This window comes from Otolemur garnettii, unplaced genomic scaffold (genome assembly GCF_000181295.1).
Source record: "Otolemur garnettii isolate 467f Iridium unplaced genomic scaffold, OtoGar3 scaffold00270, whole genome shotgun sequence".
Taxonomy (NCBI): Eukaryota; Metazoa; Chordata; class Mammalia; order Primates; family Galagidae; genus Otolemur; species Otolemur garnettii.
The window spans coordinates 6651-18971 of NW_003852665.1; the positions used below are offsets into that span (position 1 = coordinate 6651).

Here is a 12321-nt window from a genome sequence, read left to right on the forward strand (position 1 = left end):
TTTGTTCTCTTCTTCCTTCCAATTTTTTTTAGGGTCCTAGCTAGAATTTATATGAAACAATAAAAATTCTAGAAGAGAGTGCAGGGAAAATGCTTGAAGTATTGGTCTGGGAAATAACTTTAGGAGGAAGACCCCTCTCCCCCTCGGAAATTGCAGCAACACCAAAAATAAGTAACTGGGATTTGATTAAGCTAAAAAGCTTTTGCATAGCTAAGGGAGGTTAAGGGTTAAGCTAAGGGTGGTGTTTGTGGTTTTTGCATACCACAAACAAGTCTTTGGAATGGGAGAAGATTTTTGCATGTTATCAATCTGACAAAGGCCTGATAACTAGAATCTACAAAGAATTCAAATTAAATAAGAAAAGAGCAAACCATCCCCTCTATAAGTGGGCAAGAGACTGGAACAGAAACTTCTCCAAGGATGACAGACAATGGCCTATAAACACATGAAAAAATGCTCACTGTCTTTAATCATCAGAGAAATGCAAATATATCTCTGATATATCACCTAACCCCAGTAAGATTAGCCCACATTACAAAGTCACAAAACTGCAGATGCTGGGATAGATGTGGAGAGAAGGGAACACTTAGACACTGCTTGGGATCACAAACTAATACAGCTTTTTTGGAAAGAAGTATGGAGAATCCTTAAAGAACTAAAAGTAGTCCTTCCATTTGATCCTGAAATTCCTTTACTAGGTACCTATCTAGAAGAATGAAAATCATTTTACCACAAGGACATTTGCACCAGAATGTTTATTGTGGCTCAATTCATAATTGCCAAGTCCTGGAAGCAACCAAAATGCTTCCATGAACAAATCAACAAACTGTGGTATATGTATACCATGGAATACTACTCAACCTTTAAAAAGATGGACACTTTACGTCTTTTACATTTACCTGAAATAGAGCTGAAACACATTCTTCTAAGTAAAGTATAGCAAGAATGGAAAAATAAATATCCAATGTACTCAATGCTAATATGAAACCAATGTATGAACAATTACAAGCCCCTTATGAACAATAAACACAAATATAGCCTCCTACCGGGCAGGAGGGAGGGGGAAGGAGAGAGGACAATTAGCAGAAGGGAGGGCACGTCGTGGGATCTCACCTATCCGTACACATTGTGAGGGTGTATATAACACGCCCCTTAGGTGAGGGGCTCTTTTACAACTGGAACTTCATCCTGGAAGTGAGAACAATGTAATCTAAACATTTTTATCCTCACAATAATTTGGAATAGAAATAAAATTGTGGTTACGGACGCGCACACATACACACAAAGAATTTCTATGACTTTTCAGACGTTGACTAGGCATCTGTAGAAGCCGTACTCCGGCAAAGTGCCACAAGCAGCTCAGCTTAGGGAGGGAGGCGGATCCATAATTGTAAGATTGAAACCTAAAGCAGGAAACACAGGATGTTACGTGCGTACAAACGTACAGTTTATCGCCTTTCAGAACCTCTCCCAAACCCCGCCCCTCGAGCGGCTTTCCTGGCGCGGAGCAGTCGGAGAGACCCGCCTGACCGCAGGACTCAACCGCGGAGGGAGCGGCAGAGGACCGGCGCTCGGACTAATTTCATTGGCTTTCCGACCGGAAGCTGCGGCACGACCTGGTGCGCATGCGCCCATCACACGTGCTGCTAGGACGCCGCCCCACCGTTTGGGCCCTGCCAGCACCATGCTGCGACTTTCTGTCGCCCGGCTGCTAGGTCGCCCGGGGGCCAGTAGGGCTTCTCTCCTGGAGGGCTGTGGCTCACGCCACTACTCTTCGAGCTCCCTCGGTGTCTGCGACGAGGTTTGTGACGCGCGTGCCTACTTCACTACACCCATTTTCTATGTGAACGCGGCGCCGCACATCGGGCACCTGTACTCGGCGCTACTGGCGGACGCCCTGTGCCGCCACCGTCGCCTACTAGTTCCCAGGGCCGCTGCCACACGATTCTCCACTGGTACCGACGAGCATGGCCTGAAGATTCAGCAGGCTGCAGCTTCGGCCGGGCTGGCCCCTACTGAGCTGTGCGACCGAGTCTCTGCTCAGTTCCAGCAGCTTTTCCAGGAGGCGGATATCTCCTCCACTGACTTCATTCGCACCACCGAGGCCCGGCACAGGGGAGCTGTACAGCACTTCTGGGAAGTGCTGAAGGCTCGCGGTCTGCTCTACAAGGGGCTCTATGAAGGTTGGTATTGCGCTTCGGACGAGTGCTTCCTGCCTGAGGCCAAGGTCACTTGGCAGCCCGGCCCTTCAGGGCATTCGGGTCCTGTATCTCTTGAAAGTGGGCATCCAGTCTCCTGGACCAAGGAAGAAAACTACATTTTCAGGCTTTCCCGGTTTAGGGAGCCGCTCCAGTGGTGGCTGCGGGACAACCCTCAGGCGATCACCCCCGAACCATTCTATAATACAGTCCTTCAGTGGCTGGAGGATGAGCTTCCCGACCTGTCCGTGTCTCGCAGGAGTAGCCACTTGCACTGGGGCATTCCGGTGCCCGGGGACGATTCGCAGACCATCTATGTATGGCTGGATGCCTTGGTCAACTACCTCACTGTAATTGGCTACCCAAATGCAGAGTTCAAATCTTGGTGGCCAGCCACCTCTCATATCATAGGTAAGGATATTCTCAAATTCCATGCCATCTATTGGCCTGCCTTCCTGTTAGGGGCCGGTCTGAGCCCGCCACGCCGCATCTGTGTTCACTCCCACTGGACGGTGTGTGGCCAAAAGATGTCCAAGAGCCTGGGCAACGTGGTGGATCCTAGGACTTGCCTTGATCGCTATACTGTGGATGGTTTCCGCTACTTTCTCCTACGGCAGGGCGTCCCCAACTGGGACTGTGATTACTACGATGAAAAAGTGGTTAAGTTGTTGGACTCAGAACTGGCAGATGCCTTGGGAGGTCTTTTGAACCGATGCACTGCCAACAGAATAAATCCTTCTGGGACTTATCCATCCTTCTGCACTACCTGCTTTCCCAGTGAGCCAGGATTGCTGGGGCCATCAGTTCGTGCTCAGGCAGAGGACTATGCTTTGGTGAGCGCAGTGGCCACTTTGCCCAAGCAAGTAGCAGACCACTATGATAACTTTCAGATATATAAGGCTCTAGAGGCAGTGTCTAACTGTGTCCGCCAAACTAATGGTTTTGTCCAAAGGCATGCACCATGGAAGTTGAATTGGGAGAGCCCAGTAGATGCTCCCTGGCTGGGTACTGTGCTTCATGTGGCCTTGGAATGTTTGCGAGTCTTTGGAACTTTGCTGCAGCCTGTCACCCCAAGCCTAGCTGACAAGCTGCTGTCCAGGCTGGGGGTCGCTGTCACAGAGAGGAGCCTTGGAGATCTCTGTTTCTTGCCTAAATTCTATGGACATCCATGCCCTTTTGAAGGGAGGAGGTTGGGACCTGAATCTGGACTTTTGTTTCCAAGATTGGACCAGTCCAGGGCTTGGCTCATGAAAGCCCACAGGACCTAGAAACCCTGTTCTTAATTGGCTTGTGGTTAAAAACCAAATATGTTATTTTCTTATTTTTCATTTTCAGGAAATTTACACTAGTGTTTAAAGCATTGCATCAAATGCTTTAAACATAAGCTGTGCTCCTGTGAAAAAAGGTTTGTAACCTTTGGGTACCTGTTCCCCCTTTTTTCATTTATCTATGCCCATTAACCACTGTCCTTTGTGCACTGTATGTCTAAGATGTCTCTGGGGGAAAGATGAGTAAGAGGCAATGTTGCTAATAGTATCTCCTCTCATTGTGCCTCCTTCCAAAGCAGTTACTTGTCCAAACTACCTCTCATGGTGTTTTTTTTTGTTTCCATTGGCTTTTGTTTCCACTGGCTTCTACTTCTAGGGCTAATTAGTGAAGTGAATTCTTTTATTGGAAGAGAGTTGGAGGCCCCCTACCTCAGCTTTTACAGGGTAGCCCTAATGTTAGTATATGTTGGGTCGCCTGTTAAAAAAAGATTTTTATTAAACCTTTAAAAACCAGTGTCATAGACCAGATGATTTTTGCCCACGTTCATCCCAATTCCTCAAATTCCTATGACTAGGATTCCCTACTTTGTTAATAGTCTTTTAACATTTGTGTTTTCTAACATTAAACTTCAACCACCAGATGGCTCTAGTCTGAGACATTAATTATTTAAGGTTGTGGTTTCAGAATATTGAGAATAAGTTTTCTGCTTTCTAATTTTGCATATCTTTAAATTTTTACTGCTTTTCTTAAAATTAGGTCTAGCCATTTCAACCACTACTGTTTTAACAGAGAGCAGGTAAAAAACTCAGAATCCTCAGTTTATTTCAGACTACTGAAAAATGATACTCTATTAGTAATCAAATAAGCAAATGTATCAGGTTATTTATATATATGTTGTTTATATGATAAACTATAATGTTCTCTTAAGGTACTTGGTACGTTAAAAATTTTAAACTTTAATAACATAGGTTACAGGTATGACTAAAACTACATAATTCAAAAGGACAATTTTTTTTTTTATATTTCTTATAGTCTTGATATTGTTCATTTAATTTATCTCATCATTTCTTTTGGTCCGTCAAGATCCATCATACAATATAGAAATTGTGTAATAGTTATTATAAATGTTTATTTATTTTTAAGTAGTTATAACTGAAGTTAAACTTTTACCTTAAGTTATTAAAGTTTAAAAGTTTGTAAGTACTTTGTTCAGATCTGTTCTGTTGCATTTATTGAAGATGATGGTGAAGGGAGGGAGGAAATGATCAATGCTCCGGGAATCTCAAACTGGATTTAGGAATCGCTCCAAGGCTCCATAAGAGAACATCATAGAGAAGATGTTACCAATTTATACAATGACTACAATATAGTAAGCCAGCTTTATATCTTATAGGGTGATTTGGCAGCTAGCCCAAAGTTTAACATGCGAACTTGCCTTGGAATATCTGTTATATGTATCAGCAGCAAGTGGAGAGGGTATACTATGAAGTAAACTATTGTCCTGGTAGTTTCTCCAGTTTTATTCTAGGTGCCACCCTTCAGCTCCATTTTATTCATCAGTGAAGTGAGGGATTTCTGGTTGCTTGGAAACACTCCTTGGAAAAGAATGCTTAAAGGCATTCTAAAGGTGGAAGGACTGTTGGCACAAATGTCCCTTCAGACTGTCTTTATTCCATATTTCTAGGCTTTCCATTATGATATATTTAGGTTATCTGCTGGGACTACCAGGGCAGAATACTGGGGTACAGGATATAGTATCTTGTGGGTTGTAGGGCAGAGAGTAGTGAAAGATGGCATGTGTTTACATGGAAGAATGAAAACATACTTGGTAAACCAGTAGGATGAAAACCTGCTTCTGAAGTACTCGTACAGCAGTATTAAGTTCCTATAGTATCTTCCCTTTGAATAATCTTTTCCTATGGCCTAGTGGTGGTCAATACAATGGACCTTGGCTTGCTAGAAGATGTTCATGGAGTTCTTTTTGTGAAACTTGTTATCAGTAGGCACTTAATTGGGTACTTGGGATATCTGTGGTACCTGGATAGTTGTGGTGAACCAGAGATGGCATAATTACAGAAGGCAGGATATTTTGAATGGAGGAACGTGGGAAGTTGCATTTGACTTCTGTGATTACATGGAAGGTGAACCACTGCAATTCTCTGTTGGAGGCATACTAGGTAAAGCAAATAGCTTTTGGGTACTCAATTGATGTGTTTGAGTCAAAGATCCAGCAGTTTTAAGAATGTCAAGGGCAGTGTAGATAAAATTTAAAAGTGGAGGGCTTTGCATTTCCAAGAGGGGGCATCCTAACCACTTCTGCAAGAAGATGACAAACTTCTAGAATCCTCATAACACTGTATTTGGTATTTTGTGGACCCCTTGACTAGAAAGTAAATTTCTTCTACTCCTACCCTTGAAATTCTTAAATATTCATTTTGGTGTATTCCTGGAAGCAGTATTGCAGGAGGTGATAGTACTACCTAGATCAAGTGTAAGTAGGATGTCACATTAGAAAGGTAATAAGATGTCAACTCAGTAGACTACAGTCCTGTGAAGTCATGTAAGAAGTAATGGGCAATGTATATTTTAAGTGGCACTACTGTATATCATAGGGCTATTCCATAAATGAACTCATAAATTAGAAGACCTGTGATTATAGGCAGGAGCAAGAAAAAAAATAGTCTCTGATTTCACTGAAAACAGTTATTCTGCAGGTAGACCTCATTTTTCTTAAGGGAAAATGGACTCTGGACTGTGAAGAACCTAATAAATTAAACATGAAATTACTGCCAATGTATTTAAGAAAAGGTGTAGTCTGGAATATGGGCCCTAGGGCACAGGTATTATTATTATTATTATTTAAAGGTTGTACTTGTGATTGGGACATAGCTCATTAGATCTGGGAAATTACAAAACTGAGTAAAGCCAGTAGTTTGTCAGGTTGTGAACCTCCACAAGGGTGACTTAAAATCATGAAGTGGTAGCAGGTGACAGTATGAAGCATTCAACAAGTTCTGCCTTGTTGGGTGTATGGTAGGAGTGATTTCCTGGATCTCTGACTTCCCCATCTCTTCCAAATAAGTATAGTATATAGTGGCATTGTTAGCCAACATTAGTCTAACTTTGGGTTATGGGGAAGGCTAGGCTCAGGTTGGGTCTAGGCTTAGAACCAACCTAAGACTTGGTCCTTAATGCTGTTTTATTGCCTTTTGGAGGCAATACCCCACTGTCCACCATTATACCAGATAATAGAACTCTTCTTATTGGTGAGGTCTATGGTGCTGTAAACCTTAGTGGGTCCTTGTCGTTTCCAGAGAATAAATACCAGTGGTCCTAAAGGGGTATGGACATACTGACAGCCATGTGTCTATTTCTGTGTCAAAGGTTCACTAATTCATAAAACTTAGGGGGAGCTAGGGTACAAGGGTAACCAAGAGCACAAATTCTAAAAGAAAGCCCTTGAATCCTTTACAAAATAAGATATCATTTCAGCTCAACCTAACTGGCCCAGTCCCTTCCTCTTGTACGAGATCTAGATAGGAGTCTTATCTGTTCTCTTCAAAAAGAGGAACACATCAAATTTGAAGGTTAATATTTCTAGAAGGACCAGAGTAGTGAGAACTAAGTTAATTAAGGTTAATTAGGGGATTAAACCTAAGGATTTTAACCCTTCTAGAAGAGCCTTATTCTTTTTTTTTGAGACAGAGCTTCAAGCTGTCCCCTTGGGTAGAGTGCCGTGGCATCACAACTCACAGCAACCTCCATCTCCTGGGCTCAAGCGAGTCTCCTGCCTCCGCCTCCCAAGTAGCTGGACCACAGGTGCCTGCCACAATGCCTGGCTATTTTTTTTTTTTTTGGTTGCAGCCATCATTGTTGTTTGGCAGGCCTGGGCTGGATTCGAACTTGCCACTTTAGGTGTATGTGGCTGGCACCTTAGCCACTTGAGCCACAGGCGCCAAGCCAAGAGCCTTATTCTTTTTGGACAGGAGAGAGGACAAGAGAATCCCAGTCTAAGCTGCCTTCCTATATCACCAATATCTACTTTGAGCAGAGAGGAAGGGACTAACCAATTTAGAGGCTTCTTCTCCTTAGTAGGTAGTCTTGGTTATTTACAGTAGATTCTCTGAGTTAAGGTATGCACCTTACAGGGAATAGCTGACCATTGTATGTATGTATTTATTTTTGAGAGTCTCACTGTGTGACTCTTGGTTGAATGCTGTGGCATCCTAGCTCACAGCAACCTCACTCTTGGACTCAAGTGATTCTCTTGCCCCTGCCTCCTGAGTAGCTGGGACTATAGGTGCCTGCCATAATGCCTGGCTATTTTTAGAAATAGGGTCTAGCTCTTGCTCAGGCTGGTATTGAACTCCTGAGCTCCAGTTATCCACCTGCCTCAGCCTCCCAGAGTGCTAGGATTACAGGTATGAGCCACTGTACCTGATCTAGCTGACCATTTTAAATACTCTGCTTGGGACTGCATCACATTAGTCAGTGTCTGGATTTTCATTATGAGGAAGGGGACTGGGAGGGACTACACACCCAATGATCTTACTGTGGCCCTGACTACTAGAAATAATATCCTCTCTACTGTACCTCTTGCTAATGAGAAGTTCAGCCATACTTGGGTCTTCACCAAAGTAAGCAAGGGCTATAGTATAGAAGTTTTATCCTTGGCGATGAACTGAATTTCACCCTCATTTAGCTTATGTCACAGTTGATTCACCATATATTTTAAAGTCCACAGCTCCTCTCTTAAGAACAGGATGGCGTGAGATGTCAGGATGTTTCAGGAAACCAAACATGCCATTTGCAAGAAGAAAATTACAACTCCAAGGAGAGATGAGCCCTGCCCTTGAATCATTAAGGATTTCTGGATGAAACATCTGTAGGGGACCTGAAAGACTCACTGGGTAAGCCGAAGGTACGGTTCTGGGAATAACTGGAAATGGAGAATGCTACCTTTCTTAGTGTATGGAATGGGGAAAATGTACTGATTTCCCTGGGCTATCACTCTTAGAGCCATGCCTTTGTTCATGTACCTCTCATTCATTGCGAATCACTGGTTTATGGGATTTAACATGAAGGTGAACCTTCCAAAACTAAATTATGATTGTTACAGATTGGAATCACTGCATTCTCTTAGTTCAGTACATCCAACAAAAATATGACTTACACATTCTTTTTCCTAATTAAAATACTTAAAAAATCATCATAACTTTTACTTTGGAGCAGATTAAATAAAACAGCTTTGTAGTTTGGCTTTCTTTGAACCATACTAGAAGCTTTCATTGGTTAAAAAGCTATAAATCTTAAAAATACAAAGTTAATAAACATGTTATATCATTTTAGGTCATGAAAATGGCATATAAAACGTATTTCTTTCAAGCCAGATGAAAAGAAAGTTAAGCAATACAATTCAACAAAAGACAGAAAGAAAAAAAGGGCAAGGAAAAAGGTAAAATACATAAATAGAACACCTAAAATAAGATGTCAGAAATAAACACAAATGTATCAAAAAACTTTGCAATGAACCTTCTGCCAACAGGCAACAATGTTCAAGATTAAGTTAAAAAGTTAGCTCTAAGGCCCAGGCTTGGTGGTTCATGCCTAGAATCTTAGCACTCTGGAAGACTGAGGTGAGGAGAGGATCCCTTGAGCTCAGGAGTTTTGAGACCAACCTGAGCAAGACCCCATCTCTACTAAAAACAGGAAAATTATTTAGATGTTATGGTTGGCACCTCTAGTCCCAGCTACTCAGGAGGCTGAGGCAGGAGGATTACCTGAGCCCAGGAGTTGGAGGTTGCTGTGAGCTAGGCTGATGCCATGGCACTCTAGCCTGGGACAACAATGAGACTCTGTCTCAAAAAAACAAAAACAAACACTCCCCCCCCCCCAAAACTAGCTATATATGTAGTCAAGAGAGACATACTTCAAATGTGGCAGAAGACATAAGAAGGAAATAGTAGGTGTATATTAGCCAAAAGAAAACTGGTACAGCAATATTAATATGAGACAATCTATATTGATGGGGAAACCATTACTAAAAATAAAGTTGGACTTAATATGAATGGAATAATGCAATGAAAAGTTGTAACTGTTATGAACTAGTATGATCTAAAAATATAGCATCAAATGTAAGAAGCAAAAACTGAAAATAAGCAATGGTTAAGTCTGTAAAATAGAAAGTGAAACTCCCATTCATGAATTGGGAGAAACCATGCATTGAGAAAGTAAAAATACAAAACTCATATTTAGACATCAGCATTTCAGTCTTTCATGTTTACTACTACTAGTACTACACTTACTGCTAAGTGCAGAAAAACAATTTATAGTAGGCAAGGTTTTGTAACTCTAAAACTTTTCTTTTTCCATGTATGCCTCTGTAAAATAATAACTTGCTTTTTGAATACAGTTGTCAACTGCTCAGTAAGTTCTCTCAATGGGTTAATTAATCCCATGGTCATAATTTTGCCAGATTTTCTAATTTTTAGTTCAGTAATAAGTGAAATTAAAGGGAGAGAACCAACAGTTCTCTGGTCCTTATTTCTGTTCTCTCTTTCCCCATTAAACCCATGACGTGTTGTATTCTGTTGTATTTAATCGACGAGAACCTGCGGCACAGAGAGACTGAGCAACTTTTCTGTGGTTTATATAGCTTGTGAAACATAGTCTAGACTAAACTTGTTTTGATGCCAGAGCCTCAGCACCATCTTTACTACCAACACCACAATCAGTCGATGTATGCTGAGGGCGCTGTTTTAAGTACTGTGGGGAAAAGGAAGTAGTATAATTATATCCAAAGATCTGAAGATGAAAAGTCCAAATAAAACCTTTAATTGAACATCAGTTAGTATTTCAACCAAGATGAGAAGTTGGTTTCTTTTTACCACTTTACTATGGAGGATGGTTTCTTGATAGTTAGATTATGAGATGGATGAGTGCAAAAATAGAAATTTAGAAAAATGTACTTACCTTTACCAAGGCATGTAATGTACTTCACCTTTCCTTTCAATTGTTTATATCCTAAACCTGCTTATGTGTCCTGGTGCAAATTGACAAATTTTTAATAACTGTATAGTCCCTTTTTTCTTTTAGGTTATTTTGTTTGTTATTTTCAGAATAGTGTTCCAAATTCTAGAATCTAACTGTTCTCTGAAGTGAAAGTATCCTGTCACAAATTCATGAATTTAAGTATTTTAAAATGACATTTTACTAATTAGTAGTTTAAATACACATTTATCTCTAAATATGAAAACATATCAATATCCAAAAGTTTTATTTGAATTAACTAATATAGTAACAAAACCAGATTTTATTTGAGGCCACAAACACTGAAACTTTTTCATACATACAGCTTTAATACAAATGAACTTATTAATACTCATCCATTTACTAACAATTTAAGTTCTATGAATTTACTGAACAAATGTTTACTGCATTTGTATGACATCTTTCCTAACCAGCCTGCAGGAGCCAGATTAAATACCTTTGACTGTAGTTATCACACATACCACCCGGTTAGCATTTTTAAATGCCACATATTGGACAATTCTTGGTAAATTATACCTCATATCACAGGCAAGACATGCTCTTAAGAACCCCCCAAAACTAATAGACTTCATTATGAATGGTATGAAGAATATTCAGTGCTTTATTTTCCTAAAATGTAGCCATTGGACATGGGCTACACCATGAAAATGGAAGCATTTTTATGTTTCTTAGCTATTTTTATGTTAGGTAAAATCCATTTTAAGAAATAGTGTATATCAAAAGATACAAAAATCATCTTATTCTGTGTTTTAAATAATTTCTCAGGATTTGTTTATTTGTAAGCAATACAGTACTGTGGTCACTTTTTTTTGCACAGCAGATTATTATGATTTGTTGACAGAATCACAGTGGTAGATCATGAAAAATGTCCTATATAGCATATTTTAGATTACCTTTTATATAAGTCACTAACGAAATGTATAAAGGCGTTCATAGAGAGTCTCTAATCCTGGCAAACTGAAGTTAATGCATTACCTTTTAATATTTAAATTTCTATAAAACTTACTTTTTGGAAATTCCTTACATTTCATATAAAAAGCAAAACTTATTAGTATGGGTTCTGTTTGATTTTATAACTCCTTACTGGAATGTAAATAAACAAATCAAGTTACAATGTACAAGAAGCTTATTTTAGGATATGGAAGAAAATTAAAAGTACTACTAACTTAAATTATTAAAATATGTATAGTTCATTGCATGAAAGCGAATGGTTGGGTTTTCATGCTATGTTTCGAGCTGAAATGAGTATTTTTTTGCTTGGATGTAAAAGAAATATTTTTAACATTCATTATGACATTATTTGATCTAGTATAAAAAAATAACATTTAGTTGTTAATCCTCAAGGTAGGTTGTTTTTTCTTATTAAAATATTGTTTACTTAAAAATCAGCCTCTTGAAGATAGTTAATTCATAACAAATTTTACATAAAACGTTTTTGGATGTTAACTGATGTCATAAAATTAGTTTTCTTGCCTAAAGAGACTATAGCACTTCTTTGTTTTTCCATAATCCACAGAGACTAAAAGTGGAGCTGTCAGCTTTGGGGCATTAAAAACCAATATAAATGTATAACTGTGTAGCTAAGTGTAAAAATTAGGAAATCAATGTGATCTCAGACCAAAAATCCCCATAAAAAATAGTGAAATCTTATTGCATAACATTGAGAGTAGTAAGAAAGAGACTAGCCAAGTTAAACCAAGTTATCAAAACCTGTCATTTGGTAACTCTGTTGAGGTAGATGTTTAAATACTCAATATGTGAAACAGCCTGAACTGAAGATTTTAAACTAATTCTCTAAAGACAG

The 12321-nt window shown here is 39.8% G+C and overlaps 1 protein-coding gene across 1 annotated transcript; it reads left to right on the forward strand.

Moving 5' to 3' along the window:
- Nucleotides 1-1653: 1653 nt before the first annotated feature.
- MARS2 (methionyl-tRNA synthetase 2, mitochondrial) lies at nucleotides 1654-4043 on the forward strand. Its single transcript, XM_003802983.3, has one exon. It carries the CDS (start codon nucleotides 1685-1687, stop codon nucleotides 3464-3466), a length of 1782 nt encoding a protein of 593 aa, XP_003803031.1. The 5' UTR covers nucleotides 1654-1684; the 3' UTR covers nucleotides 3467-4043.
- The last annotated feature ends 8278 nt before the right edge of the window (nucleotides 4044-12321 follow it).

Coding starts and splice junctions, on each gene's coding strand:
- MARS2 (XM_003802983.3), top strand. CDS start 1,685: ATGCTGCGACTTTCTGTCGCCCGGCTGCTAGGTCGCCCGGGGGCCAGT.